The following is a 21,932-nucleotide window of genomic DNA, read 5'->3' on the forward strand; positions in this document are numbered from 1 at the left end:
CAACTTACTCCCAAAAGATCTTCCAAACATACACACCCCCACAGTGAGCCTCCTGTTCAGAGCCATCCATGGCTCTCTAATATGTGGTGGATCAAACCCAGGGTCTTTAGTGCTCCCTGCACTGGGTAGCACTAGACCCCCGCGCTCCGCGCTGCTTGCTGTCGGGGACCGTCACTTTAGGGCCCGCCCCCAGACGCTCTCCCATTCGAGGCGCCAACCCACTCCGCCTCACTATTGGATAGTTCGGAAAGTGTCGGGCGTTGGTTGGCTGGAGTGACCGTCAATTAAGACTAAGCAATTGATAACTCAATCTCAAACTTCGAGGGGGCGGGCTCGGGTGCTGGCGAGGCTCGAGCTGCAGCATCAGGTAAATCGCCTGCTTGCGGGACTCCGATGCGGATCTTGGGGAGGTTAGGGGCGCCCCGGGAAGGGGCGAAGTGCCTCTTCAGGCCCAGCGTACTGCGACGGGGTGGGCGCCATGTCCTCTGCCTGGGACCCCTTCCCACACTGAGAGCCGCAAGTGGGCAGCGAGCAGAGTGGGAAGCTCTAGATGCGTGAGATCTCCCTCCTCCCGCCCTTTTAGAGCCAACTGGGGGGCTTGTTTGCTCCCTTGCTCCCCAACCGACTCCGATACCCTTTACCCTCATCCCTCCGGGACAGTTTGGGGACCAGGTCGAGCCCCTCGCGCTGGACCTGGGTGTTTGTGGGGAGGTGATACGGAAACGGTGTTGGGGGAGGAACGGACGGCCACTGGGCCGGCAGACAATGGGCAGCGGATGGAACCGCCTCGCGGAGTTTCCTGTAGGAAACTGCTCCGTCCCTGCGAGGCCGTCCTGGGAGGGGGGGGGGCGGCGGGGACGGTGGGTGCTGACCTGAGTGCTCCCCCACACACCATCATCAGCCTTCACCCCCAACTCAGGGGTGTGAGTTCTGCCCCAAAGTTAGGGGGTGCCACCGTCAAGCCAGGAAGAAGTCCCCTCCTCAGGATTGGGAATCGCACTGCCCAAGGCATCTCACACCCCTCATATTTTGTGATCACAGCTCCCAGTCCCGAATAGTCCCTGGGGCTGGAATGGGGCGTCTAGCGTCGTCTTGACAGCCTAATGAAGTGGCCTCAGGCAGAGGATCCGGATCTAGCTGTGACAACTAGGGCTAGGGAGTGGAGGAGAGAGGGGGGCAGCTGCACGGCCCACTCTGGTGAGGCTTCAGCTGTCAGAGCCACTGGGGTGTAAACCCACTCTGCCATCAGGGACACACTGGGCGACACGCATGAGTGCAGGCTGGGAAGGTCGGGGAGGGGACGGCTGTTTCTAGAAGACCATCAAATGGAGTAGTCAATGCAGAAACAGTGGCAAAGCTGCCCAGGTTCGAATTCTGCCTTTGCTTGTGTGTGACCTTGGGCAGATTGCTTAATCTGTCTGTGTCTGTTTCCCCATCTGTATAATGGAAGAAAGGAGAATGGCAGTAAGGAAACCTACCTCACAGGGTTTAGCTAGGATTTTTTTAAAAGTTAATTAATACCCACAGATTGCTTAGAATTGAAGCTGGTCCATAGAAAATGGAAAAAGTGTTGTTTTTTATTATTTATCATTCTTAGAGCATTTACCCATTTCTCAGCCCTACCACTGGGTCTAGCTGTTGCAGCTAGTTTGGGTCTTGGGGATGGTCCTTAGCTGTTTTTTTTGTTTGTTTGTTTGTTTGTTTGTTTTTGAGTTCCCAGCATCTCAGGTTTGGATGTTACCAGGTCACCGGAGGAGGGGGCTGACCCCAACTGAGTAACACAGTGAGCTGTGTGTGAGATAGGCCTAGACTTCTAATCCCCCACCCAGGCCTGTTCCATGGCTCAGCCACTCTGTGCCAGTTTCCTAAAAACAAGTCCTGAGAGGCACTGGATGTCTTCTGTGATGAGCAGCTGCCCCATTGGCCTGCCCCTTGCAGCTGGTGTAAGGGTACAGGAAACAGCTGCTTCAGGACTAGAAGGGCCCCTGCCTGGCCTTGAATGGGTAGAAAAGGTCAAGGACCCAGGCTGGACAAAGGTGGGAAGTGGAAAGGTGGTTAGTTTAGCACAGATGAGCAGTAGATTAGGGAGAGTACAGATTGGGTCTGGTAGGCAAAGGTCACCAGAAGACGAGCAGAGCCCAATCTGGGGGTTTCCCACAGGCAATCAACCTAATTGCTTTGGGCCTCAGTCTCCTCATCTGGAAAATGTGAATAATATCTGCCTTGAAGGATTGCTTGGGGTTACATTTAATCAAGCAGGGCACAAGCCCTGGCCGGTTGGCTCAGCGGTAGAGCGTCTGCCTAGCGTGCGGAGGACCCGGGTTCGATTCCCGGCCAGGGCACATAGGAGAAGCGCCCATTTGCTTCTCCACCCCTCCGCCGCGCCTTCCTCTCTGTCCCTCTCTTCCCCTCCCGCAGCCAAGGCTCCATTGGAGCAAAGATGGCCTGGGCGCTGGGGATGGCTCTGTGGCCTCTGCCCCAGGCGCTAGAGTGGTTCTGGTCGCAACATGGCGACGCCCAGGGGCAGAGCTTCGCCCCCTGGTGGGCAGAGCGTTGCCCCATGGTGGGCGTGCCGGGTGGATCCCGGTCGGGCGCATGCGGGAGTCTGTCTGACTGTCTCTCCCTGTTTCCAGCTTCAGAAAAATGCGAAGAAAAAAAAAAAATCAAGCAGGGCATATAGTAGGCACTTGATACTCTCCCTGTTTCCAGCTTCAGAAAAATGCGAAAAAAAAAATCAAATCAAGCAGGGCATATAGTAGGCACTTGATACTTACAGGCAGCTTGTGCTCCCCTAAAGCTTTTTCATGTGAGGGCTTCAAAGCCCCATCTTTCTCTCTTTTTATTTTTATTTATTTTTTAAAATACTTTTTAAAATTTTTATATTATTTTTATTTATTCATTTTAGAGAGGGGAAAGAGACACAGAGAGAGAGAGAGAGAGAGAGAGAGAGAGAGAGAGAGAGAAGGAGGGAGGAGCAGGAAGCATCAACTCCCATATGTTCCTTGGCCAGGCAAGCAAGGGGTTTCGAACTGGCGACCTCAGCATTTCAGGTCGACACTTTATCCATTGTCCCATCACAGGTCAGGCTTGCTCTCTCTCTCTAAAAATGCTTATTTTATTGATTTTAGAGAGAGGAGAGAGAAAGGTGTGTGTGGGGAGGGGAGTGGGAAGCATTAACTCATAGTTGCTTCTCATATGTGCCTTGACCAGGCAAACCCCAGGTTTCGAACCAGCAACCTCAGCATTCCAAGTCGATTCTATAGCCACTGCACCACCATAGGTCAGGCAAGCTTCCAATTCTTGCCTTCTCTTTCAGAAGGTTCACATTCTACCCCTTTGACCATTAGTTTCTGGTTTTCTTCAGGGAATGACACCCATCCTCACATCCACCCCCAGCTACTCTTATTTTCTTGATCACTTTCCTCTCTCTTTTGATGCCCTTTTGCCTCCTCCTGCCCAGCAGGCTGAAGCCTAGCACCTGGCTGGCACCTGGCTGTCCCCACATTTACTCACTTCAAAGTTTCAAGGCCTCTTGAGGGAGGAGGGAAGAAAGAGCGGTGTGTGTGTGTGTGGGGGGGGGGTTGGAGGAGCTCTTGGGTCTGTTTATTCACTCAGAATCAAGGCTGACCCCAGAGGCCCGGCCAGAAGGACAGGGACTAACTCTGCTTTCACCCCCTCTGGGATCCTTTTTCAGGGTGTCTGGTGGCTACTCCAGGAAACATGGCCAAGTTTGCCCTGAATCAGAATCCATCTGGTGAGTGTACAAAATGGGATACGTGTATGTGCACAGATCCACACTTCGTGCTAGTGTGGGACACAGCCTTGCAATTCCTTCTGCATAGTGGCCAGAGGGCCCTTTCTTTCTTTTTCTTTTTTTTAACATTATTTATTTTAGAAGAGAGAGAGAGAGAGAGAAAGGGGGGGGGGAGGAGTAGGAAGCATCAACTCCCATGTGCGCCTTGACTAGGCAAGCCTAGGGTTTATTGAACCGGCAACCTCAGTGTTCCAGATTGACACTTTATCCACTGTGCCACTTCAGGTCAGGCCAGAGGGCCCTTTCTAACCAACCATTGGATAATGTCTTGGCCTTGTTTAAAAACCTGTGTTGACTTCTCACGTGTGGAATACAACCCAACTACTCATGATGGCTGGGGAGATCTCTCTATCTGGCCACACCTCACTTCTCCTACTTCTTTCCCTCCTCTCTTCCATTACTCTACTCTGGACACCCTCACCTTCCAACTCTGTTACAATGACTCACCCTGCTCACTCCAACCCAGAGCCTTTGCATGGGCTGTTTTCTTTTTTTTTTTTTTTAATTTATTTTTATTTTTATTTATTCATTTTAGAGAGGCGAGGGAGAGAGAGAGAGAGAGAGAGAGAGAGAGAGAAGAGACAGAGAGAGAGAAGGGGGGGGAGGAGCTGGAAGCATCAACTCCCATATGTGCCTTGACCAGGCTAGCCCAGGGTTTCAAACCGGCGACCTCAGCATTTCCAGGTCGATGCTTTATCCACTGCGCCACCACAGGTCAGGCTTCTTTTATTTATTTATTTATTTATTTATTTTTATTTTTATGCATGGGCTGTTTTCTTTCAGAACCTTCTGTCCACAGCTGGTTCCTCCTTATCACTTAGGGCTCAACTTATAAGTCCCCTTAGCAGGAAACCTGACCTGACAACCAAAGTAATGCCTCCTCTACTTATTCTCTACTTCATCTTATTCTTGCTCTAAGTACCATTTGTAATGACTGTGTTTGTTTCCTACAAGAGAACAGGGATGCTTCTTGTTCGCTGCTGTCCCCAGCGTCTAGAAAAATGGTTGGCATATATAGTAGGAGCTCAATAAACGCGTCTTTCTTTGCATGACTGTCTGGGTGCAGACAGGCATTTGAGACTCTGGCGTGCAATGGCAGGTGTGCAGAGTTTGGTACACGTGGAGCCCTGCCAGCCTGTCGTGGTGGGGTGGGGTGGGGGGCGCTCCGTTTGTCCTGTCGTTCTGGGGACACCGTGGCCTGACACCACTCACACCCCTTCATGCCGGCAGACCTGGGCGTACCTTGCCTGTGCCCCAGCCCGATCGCAGGCGCCCGCAGCCCGAGCTCGCCCTACGCAGTGGAGACGCCCTATGGCTTTCACTTGGACCTGGATTTCCTTAAATACGTGGAGGAACTAGAGCAGGGCCCCGTCGCCCGCCGCGTCTCGGGAACCCAGCCAGCACGCCGTTTCCGCGCGCCCCAGGCTGGCCTCGCAGGTGCGCGTAGCCCAGAGGCCTGGACATCCAGCGAGTCCCTGAACAGTGACGACGGGGGAGCGTCCGACGCACTCTCCCCGGGCCCGCCGTCGCGGTTCCCGCTGTCGCCGCGCGCGCCGGTGCGCAACCCGCACGTCGAGGACACGCTCCTGGAAACGAGCCGACGGCTGGAGCTGGCGCAGGCGCAGGAACGTGAACGCAGCTCGCGTGGTTCAGGTCGCAGTAGCCCAGCCCTAGGCTCCACCCCCACTCCCGCTTCGCCAGGCCCAGTGCAACTGCAGCTAGTGCGTGAGCAAATGGCCGCGGCGCTGCGGCGTCTGCGCGAGCTCGAGGACCAGGCACGCGCGCTGCCCGAGCTGCAGAAACAGGTGCGCGTGCTGCGCGCAGAGAAGGTAAGGCTGCTGGCTGCGCGCCGGAAGCTGGAACCCGACGTGGAGGCCGAGGCGCTCCCATACAAGCTTGCACAGCTGCGGCGGCTCACCGAACGCCTGGCTATCTCTGAGCGCGGCCTTCACGCCAGGGCCAGCTCCCGGGTGGATGACCCCGTCGCGGGGGTTCCGAGGCGCAGCGAGGGCGCACTCCAGGCTCTTGACGGGGCTGCGGGGACCCCCGACGGGACGTCCCAGACGCGGGAGCCTGGAATCCAAGCCGTGTTGGGCACCCAAGAGGTGGGAGCCCAGGCAGTGGCAGAGACCCGAGAGGCCAGCGTGGAGGCGGCTCCCAAGACCCTTGAGGTGGACGTGTGGGTGACCGAGGCGCTGCTGGGGCTACCTGCGGCCGCCGAGCGCGAGCTGGAGCTGCTGCGCACCAGCCTGGAGCACCAGTGCGGGGTGAGCGAACTCCTGAGGAGCCGGCTGCGAGAGCTGGAGAAGGCCCGCGAGGCAGAGGAGGAGGAGGCAGCAGCCCGGTCTCACCCACGTGAGGCTGCCACTCAGACCCCGTGGGGTTGTGCTGAGAAGGCCACACAGACAGAGCCTCGCTTGGAGGCCCCTTCCCTGACGCAGAAGCCCCCTGGAATCATAGATGGGGACGGGGCCATGGCGCCCGCCGGTGAGTCCCGACCCCTCGCGGAGTCCTGGCTTGCTGGGCTTATGACTCGAACTCAGTACCCTTATGTGATCCCTGACAGGCATCCTCAAATCCATCATGAAGAGGAGGGATGGTACACCTGGTGCCCAAACCACTTCTGGACCCAAGAGCCTGCAGTTTGTTGGAGTCCCTAAGGGAGAGTGAGCATTTTCCCCATCCCCATGGCAGCATCTGCGGGAACAGAGACGGGGGTTTGAATCCAGCTCTACCCCACTCTCGCAGCACGTTCTTGGCAAACCTCAGTTTCCTAATCTGGGAAGTGGGGTCAGTCACTCCTACCTCGCAGAACTCCAAAACGAGCCCAGAGAAGAGTCTCAGCTAACGCCTCTCAACCTGCCCCCAGGTACGAGAGCTCATCCAGTGAGGAAGACAGTGATAGCGAGGATGGTGCTGACGAGCCCTCTAGGAGCAGCTCCTCTGGCTCCGAGGACGACAGCGACCAGAGATCCCACTCGGGCACCCCCGGCCCTCCCAGCGGCGAGGTCCCCCGGGACCCCGAACCAGAGGCAGAGGTTCAGCCGGGTGCTCAAGAGAGGTGAGCAGCGCCAGAACACCTGGGTGGGGGCAGTTGTTCTCTTTGCAGTTTCCATGCCCCCATCCCCACCACTCCTGAGCCTCTCCCGACCTCTCAGTAGGTGCGAACTGAGCCCGCGATTGAGGGAGGCGTGCGCGGCGCTGAAGCTGCAGCTGAGCCAGCCCCGTGCAGTCGCTCGCGATGGCGTGAGTGCGAGATGGAGTCGTGGGCATGCCAGGGACCTCTGACGTTCTTAGGGAAGTGCCTCCTTTGTCTAGGGTTGGGGGAGGATCCCGAGTTCCGTCTCCCAGCTCCGGGGACCTTCACTAATCCCAGGCTCTTCAAAGGAATCCGCGCCCCACGACAGTGCTGATTCCAAGTCCAGGCCCTCTCCTGAACACTCCAAAGACAAGCGCTCACCGCCTTTCTTCACTCCGTTTTCCCACAGAATCTTCCCCAGAAGGGGAGGATAGGATGCCTGTTACTGTGAGCGGGACCCACATTGATGATATTCCCTTCTGGGTCCCCACATCCCTCCTCAATCAATGACCATCCTCCAATGCCTGGACATCAGTCCTGCCATCGCTGATGCATTTCCCTTTCTCGGCAGGGCGCGGCGCGCCTAGTGGCTCTGGAGTGGTTTCGAGTATCGAGCCAGCGAGGTTCGCGGGCAGAGCCGGTAGCCGGGATTCTAGGCGCGGTGGCGCGCCTAGGACAGGAGCTGCTGGCGCATGTGGTGAACCTGGCGGATGGCAACGGGAACACAGCCTTGCACTACAGCGTGTCCCATGGGAACCTGTCCATCTCCAGCTTACTGCTGGATACTGGTCAGCATGGAGGACGGGTGGGCAGGGTACCAGGGAATGAGGGGGATGCCACAGAAAGTAGGGCCTGGGCTGGCCCCAGGTGGGAAACATGCAGAGAAGGGCTGACCAGGCAGATGGCACCACCCGCCCTTCATTGGCAGTTTCAGGATCCATCATATATTGACTTTGAGCTCTGCCTTGACTTCATTTTCCTGGGGGTGGGAAATCCAGGCTTTTGGATTATGTCGACCTAAATTTAGGGGAATTTAATCTCACAGGCTTTAGCTTCCTCAGCTAACATGTATAGTGTCAGACATGCAGGGGTCCCCAAACTTTTTACACAGGGGGCCAGTTCACTGTCCCTCAGACCATTGGAGGGCTCCCACATACAGTGCTCCTCTCACTGACCACCAATGAGAGAGGTGCCCCTTCTGGAAGTGCGGTGGGAGCTGGGTAAATGGCCTTAGGGGGCCAAATTGCGGCCCGCGGGCCGTAGTTTGGGGGACGCCTGCCAGCGGCCACCACTCCTTTCCTTAAAGCCCGCCCATATCCAGCCATCCGCCTCTCCAGTCTTGAGGGAAGGTCCTCACTGGTCAGGGTTGTACCCTCTTGGGCTGGGATTGTGTCTTCTCCTCCACTAGTTCCATTTCACACATTTTAAAGAAATTCTATTGGATTTTAGAGAAACATCAATTTATTGTTCCACTTTTTTATGCATTTATTGGTTAATTTCTTATATGTGCCCTGACCAGGGATCAAACCTGCAACCTTGGCCTGTCTGGTTTACACTAACAAACTAAGCTATACAGCTAGGGTTCCATTTCACACATTTCTTTGTTTTAGTTTGTTTTTTTTTAAGTGAGAGGAGGGGAGGCAGGGAGACAGAGATCCATCCAGCAAGCCCCCTACTAGGGATGCTCTGCCTATCTTGCAACTGAGCTATTTTCAGTGCCTGAGGTGGAGGATCCATGGGGTCATCCTCAGTGCCTCAGGCCAACTCACTGGAACCATTCAAGCCATGGCTGCAGAAGAGGGGAGGGGAAAGGGTGGAGAAGCAGATGGTTGCTTATGTGTGCCCTGACTGGGAATCAATCTCAGGACATCCACATACCAGGCTGACGCTCTACCACTGAGCCAACCGGCCAGGGCCACATTTCACATATTTCTATCACCTGCCCCTTACTAGCTCATCTCCTGCCTCTGGAGCAGATACATGGCCCCAGGTGTTGCAGAGCCTACATACATGTAATGAGATCCTACTAGGTACAGTGCTGGGGTCAGTCATCTACATACAACCGCTTTCCCCATGGGACTCACAGCAGAGAGGACAATGGACAGTAGACAGACTGGCCACCAAGAGCCCATCCTTCAGGTCCAGTAATCTCTGGGGCCTGCCTTTGGGAGGCCTGTCTCACTGCAGGTGAGGCAGGGTCCTTGTCTCCTCCACCCCACAGATCCCACCCATCCCTGCAGATCCTGCTGACCAGGGAAGGGTACAGCTGCTTTGGGCTGGCCAGGGAGCAGGGACTTGGAAGGGGAAGATGCATGAATTTGAGTTATTTCCTGAGCATCCCCTGACTTAAAGGGTACTGTGGCTGTGGCAGATGGCAAGACAGGCTTGACAGTCACTCACAAAAGGCCCAAGGCTCCTTGGACCCTTTTACTTCCTCTATTGAATCCCATTCAACCAATTCTTCAGATCTTGCTTTGGGTCTTTTGGTTCTGTTATCACCAATATCCCTTATGCCCAAACCTGCTTGGCATCATGTAACCTGGTCCTCCCTCCCCGAGGACCCTGAGCCTTCAGTGCACCCGATGTAGGAAAAGTTTCTTCTTTCATCCCTCCAACCTCCTGGCTTCTCAGTTCCTTGACTTGCTCTTTTCCCTTTACCCTGACCTCTATACCAACCTTATACTTGGAAGGTCACCTTAAAACCCTGATGTCATCGATAACCATACCTCCTCCATAACCTCATTCCCCAGTAGCCCTCTTCTCAACCTTCTCCTCGATATCTCAGCTTGCTGTTTCCCATTCCCCAACTCCAACAGTTCCCAGTGTTATGGGACCATTATCCATTGCCCCCACCTCATTCCCCTGGACACCAGTCATACAGGATTAGGGACTACCATAGTGACCTCATCTTGACTACTGCAAATACCATATTTCCAAATAAGGTCATATTTAAAGTACTAGGGGTTTGGAATTCAACATAAATCTTGGGGACATATTCAGTATGTAACACAGGCTTGGGGTGGGGGAGGATTCCAGAGGAACAGCAGTTAACATTGCCAAGCCTCAGAGGCCATGGTGAATCACGGCCTGTATTCCAGGAGCAATGGGGAAGACAGGAAAGTTTTAAATAGATTGGGCCAAATTTCTTTTGATCTGCTTCTGGCTGCTGTATGGAATGGAGGGTATTTAGATCAAGGTAGACCAGTTGGCACACTTCTCTGGGGGAAACAATCCAGGTGGCTTGGTGAGTAGTAGTTATGAAAATCCCTTATTGAGCACCTACTATGTGCCAGGCATTGTTCTAAGGCAGTGGTCAGCAAACTCATTAGTCAATAGAGCCAAATATCAATAGTATGGCAATTGAAATTTCTTTTGAGAGCCAAAAATTTGAAACTTATATAGGTAGGTACATTCCTTATTGAGGTAGCACCCGCACATGGTATTTTGTGTAAGAGCCATGCTCAAGGGGCCAAAGTGCCACATGTGGCTTGAGAGCTGCAGTTTGCTGACCAGGGTTCTAGGGGGACATAGCAGCAAATAAAACCAAGTCCCTAAACCAGTTTGATGTAGGGAGTGGAGAGGGCTTCAGTGAGGCAAGATTTGAGCATAGCACTGAAGGGAGGAGCCACGTGGCTCTTGGTGGAAGAGCCCTGTAGGCAAGGGTGACCAGGTTACACAGATGTACCTGACACAGGTCGGGCTAGGGATGTGGGCTCCTCTCAGTTGATTGATTCTCCTTTCTCCCAGGGGTCTGCAACGTAGACTGCCAGAATCGAGCGGGCTACTCAGCCCTCATGTTGGCTGCACTCACCTCTGTGGGGCATGAGGACATGGCTGTGGTTCAGAGACTCTTCTGCATGGGCAATGTCAATGCCAAGGCCAGCCAGGTGCGTGATACCTTCCCTGGCTCCAAGCCCAGAGGTCACTTCCACTTCAGGAGCCAATCCTGTCTTCCTCATCCTTCAGACAGGACAGACAGCCCTCATGCTGGCTATCACTCATGGTCAACAAGACATGGTGGCAGCCCTGCTGGCATGTGGGGCAGATGTCAACATTCAAGATGCAGATGGGGCCACAGCCCTGATGTGTGCCAGCGAGTACGGGCGCCTGGAAACTGTTCAGTTGTTGCTAGCCCAGCCTGCCTGTGACCCTGCCCTCCTGGATAATGTGAGCTTCTGTGGGGCTGGTAGGGTACCTATGCCTTGGTTCAGGAACATAACTATTCCCATTATCCTTCAGGAGGGTACCAGTGCCTTGGCCATGGCCCTGGAGGCTGAGCAGGATGAGGTGGCCGCTCTGCTGCATGCTCACCTGAGCTCGGGCCAGCCTGGTCTCCCGGTGAGTACAGCTGCACATCTCTGGAGTCCACCAAGTGTGCTCTAGGAAGGTCTTCCTTCTTGCTCTTCCAGGGGAGTAGTGGAGTGGGGAACTGGGGTCTGAAGTTCTCGGGTGGCTGGGACACTCCTCCACTTTACAGGTCATGAGTCTGAGGCTTACAGAGGGAAAATGACCTACGATCAGAGGGCTGTTAGAGCTTGTCAGTGAACTGTTACTGCTCCCAAGGAGGCTCACAGCCAAGGAATTATGAATTAGGCCTGGTGGGGGAAGAGGATACAGACCCCTGCTAATAAAGGCTGGAACTGGAAACGGGATGAATTTGCTAACAGCATGCAGGGAGGGCAAACACTCAGTTTGTCTCAAAGAGAGACTTATACTCAAAAGGCAAGTGCCAGGCTGTTCTCAGATTTGTATAATTAAACTCAATCAGCCTGCCCATCCTGCACTTTCTTATAGAGATATGGGAAAAGAGGCATATAGGTGAAGCACTTTTTCCAGGTCAGATGGGGGCAACAGTGGGATTCAAACCCAGGCAGCCTGGCTCCACTGAAGGGTAGAGTTCTTCCTCAGATGACCACAATGGAGAGGAACAAGACCTCCCCCTCTTCTCATCAGTCTTCCTCTGATTCTTCCCTGGGTATGCTGGGTCAAAGCAGCAGCAATGACAAGGAAGATGACCCCCAGTGTCAGTGAGTGGCATCACACATTGGACATGGTCGTGGGGAGGTGAAGATATCTTTCCCTTCCCCACCTTAACCTCTGGGGCAAAGCAGGGACCAGGGTCTGCTGTTCAGTTGCCAAACCCTGGTCTATCTTATTCCCTAATAAAATATTGCTAGCTGAACTTGTATCATGTTTTAGGAGCACATACAGACATACATTTCCCATTTCTCAAAAAAAAAAAGCTTGTTGGGGAAGAACACATCACCCTAGGTTTCCAGAATGCAAAAAAGGGTCAGTGACTACCTGCGTACCCCAAAGGAAGGTTTTATAGGCCTAGTGACCCCAGACAAGAACCTGAATTTAGCAGGCAGTGGCGCAGTAGATAGAGCATCAACCTGGGCTGCAGAGAACCCAGGTTCAGAACCCCAAGGTCGCTGGCCTTAAGCCCAAGGACCCTGGCTCAGCTGCATCCACCCCCCCCCCCATCATGGTACATGAGAAAGCTATCAATGAACTAAAATGCCAAGAAAGAATTGATGCTTCTCATCTCTCTCCATTCCTGTCTCTCTCTCAAAAACAAACAACCCCCCCGAATTTATATAAACATTTTATTAACAGTTGAACATCATGCCCATAGGCCGAGGGGTTCACCCGCATCCAGGACCCTGTAAACAAACACATGCAAGAGATGATGACAGGCCTCCCAGCAACTAGCAAACTCCCTCCTCCACCTTGCCAATTTTAGCAGCCAATTTCTACACCCCCCCAACCCTCCACCCCCTCCAAGGGTTCCTCGTCCATGGGTTTAGCAAAGCCTCCCTACCACCAACCAAGAGTCTCAAACAGAGGCAGGCAGGCTCTCAGTTCCCCCACTCCAGCAACGCACTCACCAGACACAAATTCAGCGCAGCCTCCGAGCCTCTCGCTCTGACTCCAATAGGGTGAGCACGTCGCCCTCGCGCACAGGGCCTTTCACGTTGCGGATGATGGAGCGGCTCGTATCGTCCATGAATTCCACTCGCACCTACGGAGCCCAGCAAAATGGGGGGTGGTGGTGGTGAAGAAAAGGAGTGTAGGCCAGGCACAGATAGGCGTCGCTGATTGACTAGCAAATCTGGATTTAGAGGGCACGAAGGGGCCGGCCCAGGGATACTTAAAAAGGGAACTGAGGCTCGCTAGCAGGTAGAACTGGACAGGGAGAAAAGCCGAAAAGGACGGAGACATGACGAACAAAGCTCTCGAGCGCCAGAAGCAGCCACCACGGGGAAAGACTGCAGCTCTAGGCCCATTAGGGACGGGAGCGTTCTCGACAGGGCGTGGAGCCACAAAGTGATCGTTGGGACCACCCGAACCAAGAAAAAGGGGTTCATCGCAGATCAGGCCCGGCTGGTAGGGCTTTGGCAAGGATTCGGAACCTCCGGGAACCCTGGGATAAAAGGGACATTGGTTCTCAGATTCCAAGTGGCACAGTTCAGACGCCGGGGCATCCCCCCCCCCCCCAACCCACTCACCTGTGTGCATTGTCCCTGTGAACCGGTCCTGCCAAGCACCTTGGTGACCTGGAGGAAAAAAGCTGGGGTCAGAACTGGCCCGTCCGGTTCTCCCTACCACCTCCTCCCTAATTCCGGCCCTCAAGACTGGGCCCCCTCTCACCCTGGCCAGCTTTATAGGTTGCACACGACTAGTATCCATGATGGCGGTGGCAGCAGGGCGAAAGAAGTCACGTGCTTTGGGGGGGAACTTTTATACGACGTCCTGGCTCCGCCCCCCCTTTGCTCTCGCGAGACCATACATGCACTTCCCAGCAGGCCTCGGGGTAGCGACGTTGCCGGCGCCCTTCAGCGCAGACGGAAGATGGCGTCCGCTACCCGGTTCATCCAGAAGCTACGGAACTGGGCCTCTGGGGTGCGCGGGGCAGGAGGGGCCGCGCTGGGGGGGGGGTGCTGCGAGCTCCTTGGCCCGGGGGCTGCTCCTTCACTCCCTGTTACACTCTGGGTCTGAGGGCCTTAGTGCCGAGATCCCTTTGGGCAAGGATCCCCTCGCTTAGCCGGGAAACCCCAACTCTTGATTTTTTCAGTCCCTGCACCCCAGCTTTTGACCGGAGACCTGGCATCAGACCTCGCATCTGCCCAGTTCTTGACCTTGTATGCCTTGGATCTAGTGGCCCTGGCCCCCGCCTTTCCTCTTCACACGCCCATATCCCTGTCTCCAACTACCTATCTCTCGTCTTCCCTTCATTTATCTATACCTGTCTCTTTTCTCTTCTCTCCTGGGTACCCTGCTGGCTGACCTTCCTTTCCTCCTCCCACAGCAAGACTTGCAGGCGAAGCTGCAACTGCGTTACCAGGAGATCGCCAAGCGGTGAGCAGGCCCCACTCGCTGCTCAAACCCTTGTCCTGTTCTGTCCTCCTTCCACCAAATACAAAACTCGTGTTCCTTTAGACCCCTAAAGCCAAAATCCTGCCGCCGGCTTCTTGGCAGGCTGGCAAAGCAAGTTTGCCTTTAATCTGGCTGGACTTCGCGGTAGACTTCTGCTGTTGGTCACAGCCACATAGGGCGTGAATTCTGATCGGGAATCCTCATATGATTTGCAGTGCTCAGTGTGGACTTGCCAGTTAGTGTTATCCCCAAACTCCAAATGAAAAATATTTGAGGCGTGGAGAGACTAAATCATTTGCATAAAGCCACTTGGAAGCTAGAAAGTGACCGCTGGGACTTGAACCCGGAAGTGTCTTGATTCCAAATTCATGTCCAAACATACTTGATATTTACAAGCCTTGGCCATGTCTTCAGCCTTGGGGATACCAGTGCAAGTAAGAAAAGGTTCCATTCCTTCATATCCTAGGGAGACAGAAACATAGTATGAAAATAAACACAGCAAGTAAAAATCGTTGTTCTGGAATGATACAAAGACAAAAGAATGAGGAGGCCAGTTACCTCAGATCCTGTGGGCAGGAAAAGTCTTCAGGGATTGACATTAAAATTTTTTTTCCCCATTGATAGAAGGATCAACTCCTTGTTCTACTTAGTTGCATTTAGTTCTGCACTATGATTCCTTCTCTATCTGCCCTGAGCCAGGATGAAACCCCATGACCTTTTTTTAAAATTAAATGAGAGGAAGGGAGGCAGAGACTTACTCCGGCATGTGCCAAGATAGGATCCACCTGGCCAGCCCACCAGGGGTGATGCTCTGTGAGCAACCGAGCTCTTACTAGCACCTGAGGCAGAGGCCATGGAACCATACTTAGCACTGGGAACAACTCGCTCTAATCAAGCCATGGCTGCAGTAGGGATGGAGAGAGAGAGACAGAAATGAGAGGGGGAGGGTTGAAGCAGATGGGCCCTTCTCCTGTGTGCCCTGACCAGAATCAAACCCAGGACATTCACACGTCTGGCTGGTGCTCTACCACTGAGTAAACCGGCCAGGGCCTGAACCCCTGACCTTGTTGCTCCAGGTGGACGCTTTATCCAATGAGCTACCTGGCTAGGGCTTCAGGAATTGACATCTGATTCACCTGAATTAGAAGCCAAAGGATAATTACTAAAAAAAAATCATTTTGGGCAGAGTGAACAGTAAGCACCAAAGCTGTGAGGCCTGGCAGAGCCAGAAGTAGGAAGGAGGCCAGTGTGGTTGAAACACAGTAAGGAAGGGGGGATAGCAGTATGCATGAAGTCAATGGCAGGCAAAGGTAAGGCAGCCTTGGAGGGTTGGCAGGAAAGGAACAAAAATAGCATTAAACTGACCAAATTTATGTGAATGCATACATGGTGTGACTAATTCCTGATATAAAATGTTTTAAATTGCTTTTGCATCCAGGTTTTGGGCCAGTTGACAGTTTTGTAAAATTTTCAGTTTAGGATAATGGTGCTTCCCTAGTGATTGTTCTGGACCTTTCTGTTTGGCACTGGTTCTTTATTTTTGTCTGTATTTAAAAAAAACAACAACCATATATAAACAATGGCTATCACTTGTTTTAAGAAAAATGTAAATCCTGGCAAAATGATTATCAGACAAAAATTTGTTTAAAAACATGGTTGAATGGAAACCCAATCTTTTTTTTTTATTTTTTATTTTTATTTTTATTTTTTATTTTTTTTGTATTTTTCCGAAGCTGGAAACGGGGAGAGACAGTCAGACAGACTCCCGCATGCGCCCGACCGGGATCCACCCGGCACGCCCACCAGGGGCGAAGCTCTGCCCACCAGGGGGCGATGCTCTGCTCCTCCCGGGCGTCGCTCTGCCGCGACCAGAGCCACTCCAGCGCCTGGGGCAGAGGCCAAGGAGCCATCCCCAGCGCCCGGGCCATCTTTGCTCCAATGGAGCCTTGGCTGCAGGAGGGGAAGAGAGAGACAGAGAGGAAGGAGGGGGGGGTGGAGAAGCAAATGGGCGCTTCTCCTATGTGCCCTGGCCGGGAATCAAACCTGGGTCCCCCGCACGCCAGGCCGACGCTCTACCGCTGAGCCAACCGGCCAGGGCCGAAACCCAATCTTTTAAAGATTTTATTGTCTTTTCTGCCATGTTTTCCAGGGAATCTCCTTGTTTTGAGGTTACGGTTTCCTTTTCAGGCTTCTAGCTTCTTTCTAAATTCAACCCAGAGTTTAACCCAAGCCAGGACAGAGCTCTGTTCATAGCTCCCCTCTAGTTGCAGCCACCTTGAAGTGGTAGGAAATGCAGAATCCTGAGAGGTTTGGGGTACAAGGTGCTCTTTGAATAATAAGCCTTGATCCCAGCAGGGTTCTCCAGGAGTTCCTGAGGTAGCAGGAAACCCAGGACTTCTGTAGTCGGATTTTTGGGGAGGAAGCTGCTTGGAATGAGCTATGTTTAGATATTTTTGTCCAACTGTTTACTGACTCACTACTGGATAGGGGGTAGGCATAGTCTCACAACCCGGCTTCTTCATTTCCTGAGCATCTGCAAGTGGAAGAGAGGCCAGCTGTTAGGCCCTGGCTCAGTGGGCTGAGAACAGGCCCAGATGTTGTCTGGGTCTGCCCTTTTTGGGTTTCATAAAAGGTTGTCCATCCATACCCACATTTGGGGAAGGTGAGAGATCTGCAGTGGGGCAAACCTAGGCCTCACCTTTTGGCACTTTCACATCCAAAGCCTGGGCTTCTGCCAGCTTCTAGGCTCTGGACCTTCTTTAGACATGTCCCCTCATGACTGTTCCAAGGGATACCCCTGGCCTGCAACCTGTCCCAATGACTGAGGTGACCAGCCCTCCCCAGCCAGGCACTTAGTAATAGCACTTAAGCCTTTGCTTTAATGTAGATGTCCTTTTTCCTCAGAACTCAGCCTCCTCCCAGGCTTCCTGTGGGCCCCAGCCACAAGCTCTCCAACAATTACTATTGCACTCGTGATGGCCGCCGAGAAGCCACGCCACCCTCAATTGTCATGTCCTCACAGAAGGCGCTGGTATCGGGCAGGCCATCAGAAAGGTGAGGACATTACACACCCTGCCTGCCACCAGCCTTTTCTCTTGCTTCTGCTTTTCAAAGTCAAATTTATTGAGCACCAGCTGTGTTGGGAACTGCTTCCGGGGCTTTTTTTTTTTTTTTTTTTTGTATTTTTCTGAAGCTGGAAACGGGGAGAGACAGTCAGACAGACTCCCGCATGCGCCCGACCGGGATCCACCCGGCACGCCCACCAGGGGTGAAGCTCTGCCCACCAGGGGGCGATGCTCTGCCCCTCCGGGGCGTCGCTCTGCCACGACCAGAGCCACTCCAGCGCCTGGGGCAGAGGCCAAGGAGCCATCCCCAGCGCCCGGGCCATCTTTGCTCCAATGGAGCCTTGGCTGTGGGAGGGGAAGAGAGAGACAGAGAGGAAGGAGGGGGTGGGGGTGGAGAAGCAAATGGGCGCTTCTCCTATGTGCCCTGGCTGGGAATCGAACCCGGGTCCCCCGCACGCCAGGCCAACGCTCTACCACTGAGCCAACCGGCCAGGGCCGCTTCAAGGGCTTTTCATCTGCAAACTCATTTCAATCTCTACCTAGCCCTGTGTAGGGGTTAGGGCTTTAGCCGGGTATGGGTGTCCTATAAATCAGATGAAGTTCCAGGGTCCCTTCAAAGGCCCTGGGAGAAACCCAGGCATTGTTTCGTAATTTTCTTATATTATAGCTTTGTATTCTTTTTTTAAAAAATTGAGGTCTGCCTGACCAGGCGGTGGCGCAATGGGTAGAGCATTGGACTGTGATGTGGAGGACCCAGGTTTGAGACCCTGAGGTCACCAATTGAGCGTGGGCTCATCTGGTTTGGGCAAGGCTCACCAGCTTGAGCCCAAGCTCGCTGGCTGGAGCAAGGGTCACTCAGTCTGCTGTAGCATCCCAGTCAAGGCACATATGAGAAATCAATCAATGAACAACTAAGGAACTGCAACGAAGAATTGATTTTTCTCATCTCTCTCCCTTCCTGTCTGTCCCTATCTGTCCCTCTCTCTGACTCTCTGTGCCACAAAAAAAAATAATTGAGGTCTATTTGACATAAAATTTTATATTAGTTTCAGGTGTGCAACATGATGATTTGATGTCTGTATAACGAAATGATCACAATAAGTGTATAGATGTTCATCACATAGTTAAACATTTTTTTATAATGGGAACTTTTGACATCTACTTTGTTAGCAACTTTCAGCTACACAATACAGTATTTCTTTTAACCCTTTGAGTAATGATTTTTTTTCATAATTGCTGACCCCAGGGAGTGAGGTTTTTTTTTCCAAAAAATGAAATTAGGCCCTGGCCGGTTGGCTCAGCGGTAGAGCATTGGCACAGCATTCGGAAGTCCCAGGTTTGATTCCTGGTCACACACAGGAGGAGCACCCATCTGCTTCTCCACCCCTCCCCCTCTCCTTCCTCTCTATCTCTCTCTTCCCCTCCTGCAGCCAAAGCTCCATTGGAGCAAAGTTGGCCTGGGAGCTGAGGACAGCTCCGTGGCCTCTACCTCAGGTGCTAGAATGGCTCCGGCTGCAATGGAGCAACACCTCAGATGGGCAGAGCGGGCATGCCGGGTGGATCTTGGTTGGGCGCATGTAGGAGTCTGTGTGACTGCCTCCCCACTTCTAACTTTGGAAAAAATACAAAAAAAAAAAAAAGAAAGAAAAAGAAATTAGTTCCAGTTTTACTAACTTAAAATCATGTTTGTTTGATAACCAATTTATGGAAACAAGAAGAACATACATTTACCTTTTTTTAATGTTGCCTTACACATTTTTAAAATAAATCAATCATACTCTGGATGATCAGGAGGCATGAGGACATACATGAATGTTTGTACTACTCAAAGGTGAGAGGTGGGGAGGTAGTGAGACAGTCTCCTGCATCCGCCCCAACTGGGATCCACCTGGCAACCCTGTTTGGGACCAGTGCTTGAGTACTGAGCTATTTTTAGCACCAAGGCTGATGCGCCGGGACAGACTAAGCCATCCTCAGCACCCGGAGCTCAAATCAATTGAGCCACTGGCTACAGGAGAGGGAGAGGGAGAGAAGCAAATGGTTGCTTCTGTGTGTCCTGACTAGGAATTGAACACAGGACATCCATACACCAGGGCTGACGCTCTAGCCACTGAGCCAAAGAGCAGAGCCATGATACAGTATTATTAACTATAGTTACCATGCTGTACATTATATCCCCAGGACTTACTTATTTGATATATAGAGGTTTGTACCTTTTAATCCCCTTTGCCCACCCACCACACTGTACTCCTGGCAACCACTAATTTGTTCTCTGTATCTGTGAGCTTATTGTTGTTTTTTTAAGATTCCACATATAATTGAGATTATATGGTACTCGTCTTTCTCTGACTTGTTTCACTGAGCATTATACCTCTAGATCCATCCATGTTGTTGCAAATGGTAAGATTTCATTCCTTTTCCAGCTCGGCTGTGGCGGCCACTGAGAAGAAGGCGGTGACACCAGCTCTTCCCATACAGAGGTGGGAGCTGTCCCAGGACCAGCCTTATCTGTGACACTGTTTTGGGCCACCTGGCTGTGTGCCCTCAGGTCTACTCGAGTGCTCCCCTTCTTGGATTCGCACCTGGGAGAATGTGACCTAACTTATTACAAATAGATTGTGCTCTCCAATATCACTTCCATTTTTCTTCTTTTTTTTTTTTTTTTTCATTTTTCTGAAGCTGGAAACAGGTAGAGACTGTCAGACAGACTCCCGCATGCGCCCGACCGGGATCCACCTGGCACGCCCACCAGGGGCGAGGCTCTGCCCACCAGGGGGCGATGCTCTGCCCATCCTGGGCGTCGCCATGTTGCGACCAGAGCCACTCTAGCGCCTGAGGCAGAGGCCACAGAGCCATCCCCAGCGCCCGGGCCATCTTTGCTCCAATGGAGCCTTGGCTGCGGGAGGGGAAGAGAGAGACAGAGAGGAAAGCGCGGCGGAGGGGTGGAGAAGCAAATGGGCGCTTCTCCTGTGTGCCCTGGCCGGGAATCGAACCCGGGTCCTCCGCACGCTAGGCCGACGCTCTACCGCTGAGCCAACCGGCCAGGGCTATCACTTCCATTTTTAATTTTAAAGCAACAGTGGGTTTACTTGGATTTTGGGATGAAGTTGGTGTTAAATCTTTTAACTCTATCAGCACTCCAGGAATGGAGAAGGATAGTGGTTCTTGGGCTCCAGAGTGACATGTGTCACAGAGATGTATGACATGGTGCAGGAGGCCCAGAGATGTCCCTGTCCCTTCCCCAATGCTCTAGCTCTATTCCTGAGAGTGGTGGGCTTGGTCCCAGGACTGCTGGGGGTTTGGGAGGCTCAGACTGTGAAAGACAACAGGGCTGAACACACACTGCTCACTTAACTCTCAGGAGCTTCTCCAGCCATTGCTCATGTGGACATTGGCCAGTGCCCTCCCACTGTGGGCCCTGGCTGACTGACCACCCTGCAGTTCAGCAGGGCAAGCAGAGGACAGCAAGGTGGCTCCCAGGGAAGGCTCATCTGTGGCAGATGAAAGGCCTCCCTAAGCCCGAAACCTTTCTGCTTGGGGCCTTGGGGGATGGATGTGGTGAGGCAGAGTCAGCCAAGGAGAGGAGAGGGGCTGGCTCCTGTGGAGAAGGAATGAGTAGGAGAGGGAAAGCCAAAAAGAAGTGACCCCATTCTGGATGCAGGAGCAATGGGGAGCCACACAGTCACCTCAAGTGGTGCAGTGTCATGGCTGCTCCATGTAAGAACTGCATAGCCCCTCAGGAGGTTAAGATAAGCTGTGTGCCAGGAGAGTGGAAGTGGAGAGCAAGGCAGGAAAGGCTCATAATCCCAGGCAGGAGCTATAAGTGTCTCAGAGTGGGCATCTCAAATGCACAAAGCTCATCAGAGGGAGGGAGCCCCACATGCTGAAGTCTCTGGGAAGACTTCCTGGAAGAGGTGGGGTTCTGGTTGGGGCAAATGATGAATCAGATTCAGGAAGATTAGGAAGGAGGGAAAGGCTGAGCAGGGTGTGTGGAAGCCACAAGGAGGCCAACCCTGGAGGGCTTCAGAAGACCCATGGTAAGATGTGCCATTGAATGTTTCAGAATAGTTTTATGTCCCAAACTTGAAATTTGCTAAGGGAGTAGAATAGGAAAGAGGTCTGATACCTGATCTGTGCACCAGGTACTGTTCTGAATGTTTCCTTTACATGATCTCAGCTCCTTCAATCCTGGAGCTGTTGTCAAGCCTCCTTAACAGAAGAACTGAAGTGTGGAGAGTTCAAGAATGGCTTTAACCTGACCAGGCCATGGTGTAGTAAATAGAGCGTCAGACTGGGATGTGGAGGACCCAGGTTCGAGAACCTGAGGTCACCAGCTTGAGCACAGGCTCACCAGCTTGAGCCCAAGTTCGCTGGCTCAAACAAGGGGTCACTTGGTCTGCTGTACCCCAGTCCAAAAGCAATCTGAACAACTAAGGTGCCGCAACAAAGAATTGATGCTTCTCATCTCCCTTCCTATCTGTCCCTCTCTCTGATTCTCTGTCTCTGTCAGAAAAAAAAAAAAAAAAAAATGGCTTCAGCTTTTCTCCCTGGACCCGAGCTGTCTCTGTGAGCAAGATGCTGAACCACTGAGGCT

The 21,932-nt window shown here is 52.8% G+C and overlaps 3 protein-coding genes across 7 annotated transcripts; 2 read left to right on the forward strand and 1 right to left on the reverse strand.

The window, feature by feature from the left end:
- Positions 1-332: 332 nt before the first annotated feature.
- Positions 333-12,134, forward strand: KANK3 (KN motif and ankyrin repeat domains 3). Of its 5 annotated transcripts, none has more exons than XM_066352313.1 (11): positions 333-367; positions 3,695-3,754; positions 5,045-6,301; positions 6,381-6,480; positions 6,684-6,875; positions 6,973-7,060; positions 7,465-7,681; positions 10,641-10,780; positions 10,860-11,060; positions 11,133-11,231; positions 11,802-12,134. In XM_066352313.1, the coding sequence occupies exons 2-11, from the start codon at positions 3,721-3,723 to the stop codon at positions 11,922-11,924; spliced, it is 2,451 nt and encodes an 816-aa protein (XP_066208410.1). In that variant the 5' UTR covers positions 333-367; positions 3,695-3,720; the 3' UTR covers positions 11,925-12,134. The 5 variants fall into 5 exon arrangements, with proteins under 5 accessions (XP_066208410.1, XP_066208423.1, XP_066208416.1 ...); XM_066352326.1 differs by lacking the exons at positions 333-367; positions 11,802-12,134 and adding exons at positions 1,291-1,365; positions 11,371-11,564; XM_066352306.1 differs by lacking the exon at positions 333-367 and adding an exon at positions 1,299-1,365.
- A 354-nt stretch (positions 12,135-12,488) lies between these two features.
- RPS28 (ribosomal protein S28) lies at positions 12,489-13,619 on the reverse strand. Its single transcript, XM_066352348.1, has 4 exons — positions 13,548-13,619; positions 13,406-13,453; positions 12,785-12,918; positions 12,489-12,559 (listed from the first exon to the last, which is right to left on the reverse strand). The coding sequence occupies exons 1-3, from the start codon at positions 13,584-13,586 to the stop codon at positions 12,796-12,798; spliced, it is 210 nt and encodes a 69-aa protein (XP_066208445.1). The 5' UTR covers positions 13,587-13,619; the 3' UTR covers positions 12,489-12,559; positions 12,785-12,795.
- Positions 13,620-13,696: 77 nt separating this feature from the next.
- NDUFA7 (NADH:ubiquinone oxidoreductase subunit A7) lies at positions 13,697-19,972 on the forward strand. The gene is made up of 4 exons (XM_066352338.1): positions 13,697-13,799; positions 14,206-14,255; positions 17,178-17,327; positions 19,762-19,972. Exons 1-4 carry the CDS (start codon positions 13,749-13,751, stop codon positions 19,850-19,852), a joined length of 342 nt encoding a protein of 113 aa, XP_066208435.1. The 5' UTR covers positions 13,697-13,748; the 3' UTR covers positions 19,853-19,972.
- The last annotated feature ends 1,960 nt before the right edge of the window (positions 19,973-21,932 follow it).

Source organism: Saccopteryx leptura, chromosome 1, assembly GCF_036850995.1.
Source record: "Saccopteryx leptura isolate mSacLep1 chromosome 1, mSacLep1_pri_phased_curated, whole genome shotgun sequence".
Classification (NCBI taxonomy): Eukaryota; Metazoa; Chordata; class Mammalia; order Chiroptera; family Emballonuridae; genus Saccopteryx; species Saccopteryx leptura.

Coding starts and splice junctions, on each gene's coding strand:
- KANK3 (XM_066352306.1), top strand. CDS start 1,338: ATGCAGAAACAGTGGCAAAGCTGCCCAG. Junction 1,366..3,694: donor ACAGTGGCAAAGCTGCCCAG/GTTCGAATTCTG, acceptor ATCCTTTTTCAG/GGTGTCTGGTGGCTACTCCA. Junction 10,781..10,859: donor TCAATGCCAAGGCCAGCCAG/GTGCGTGATACC, acceptor CTCATCCTTCAG/ACAGGACAGACAGCCCTCAT.
- RPS28 (XM_066352348.1), bottom strand. CDS start 13,586: ATGGATACTAGTCGTGTGCAACCTATAAAGCTGGCCAGG. Junction 13,454..13,547: donor AACCTATAAAGCTGGCCAGG/GTGAGAGGGGGC, acceptor TTTTTCCTCCAG/GTCACCAAGGTGCTTGGCAG. Junction 12,919..13,405: donor CACAGGGACAATGCACACAG/GTGAGTGGGTTG, acceptor TGGGCTCCGTAG/GTGCGAGTGGAATTCATGGA.
- NDUFA7 (XM_066352338.1), top strand. CDS start 13,749: ATGGCGTCCGCTACCCGGTTCATCCAGAAGCTACGGAACTGGGCCTCT. Junction 14,256..17,177: donor TACCAGGAGATCGCCAAGCG/GTGAGCAGGCCC, acceptor CTTTTTCCTCAG/AACTCAGCCTCCTCCCAGGC. Junction 17,328..19,761: donor TCGGGCAGGCCATCAGAAAG/GTGAGGACATTA, acceptor TTCCTTTTCCAG/CTCGGCTGTGGCGGCCACTG.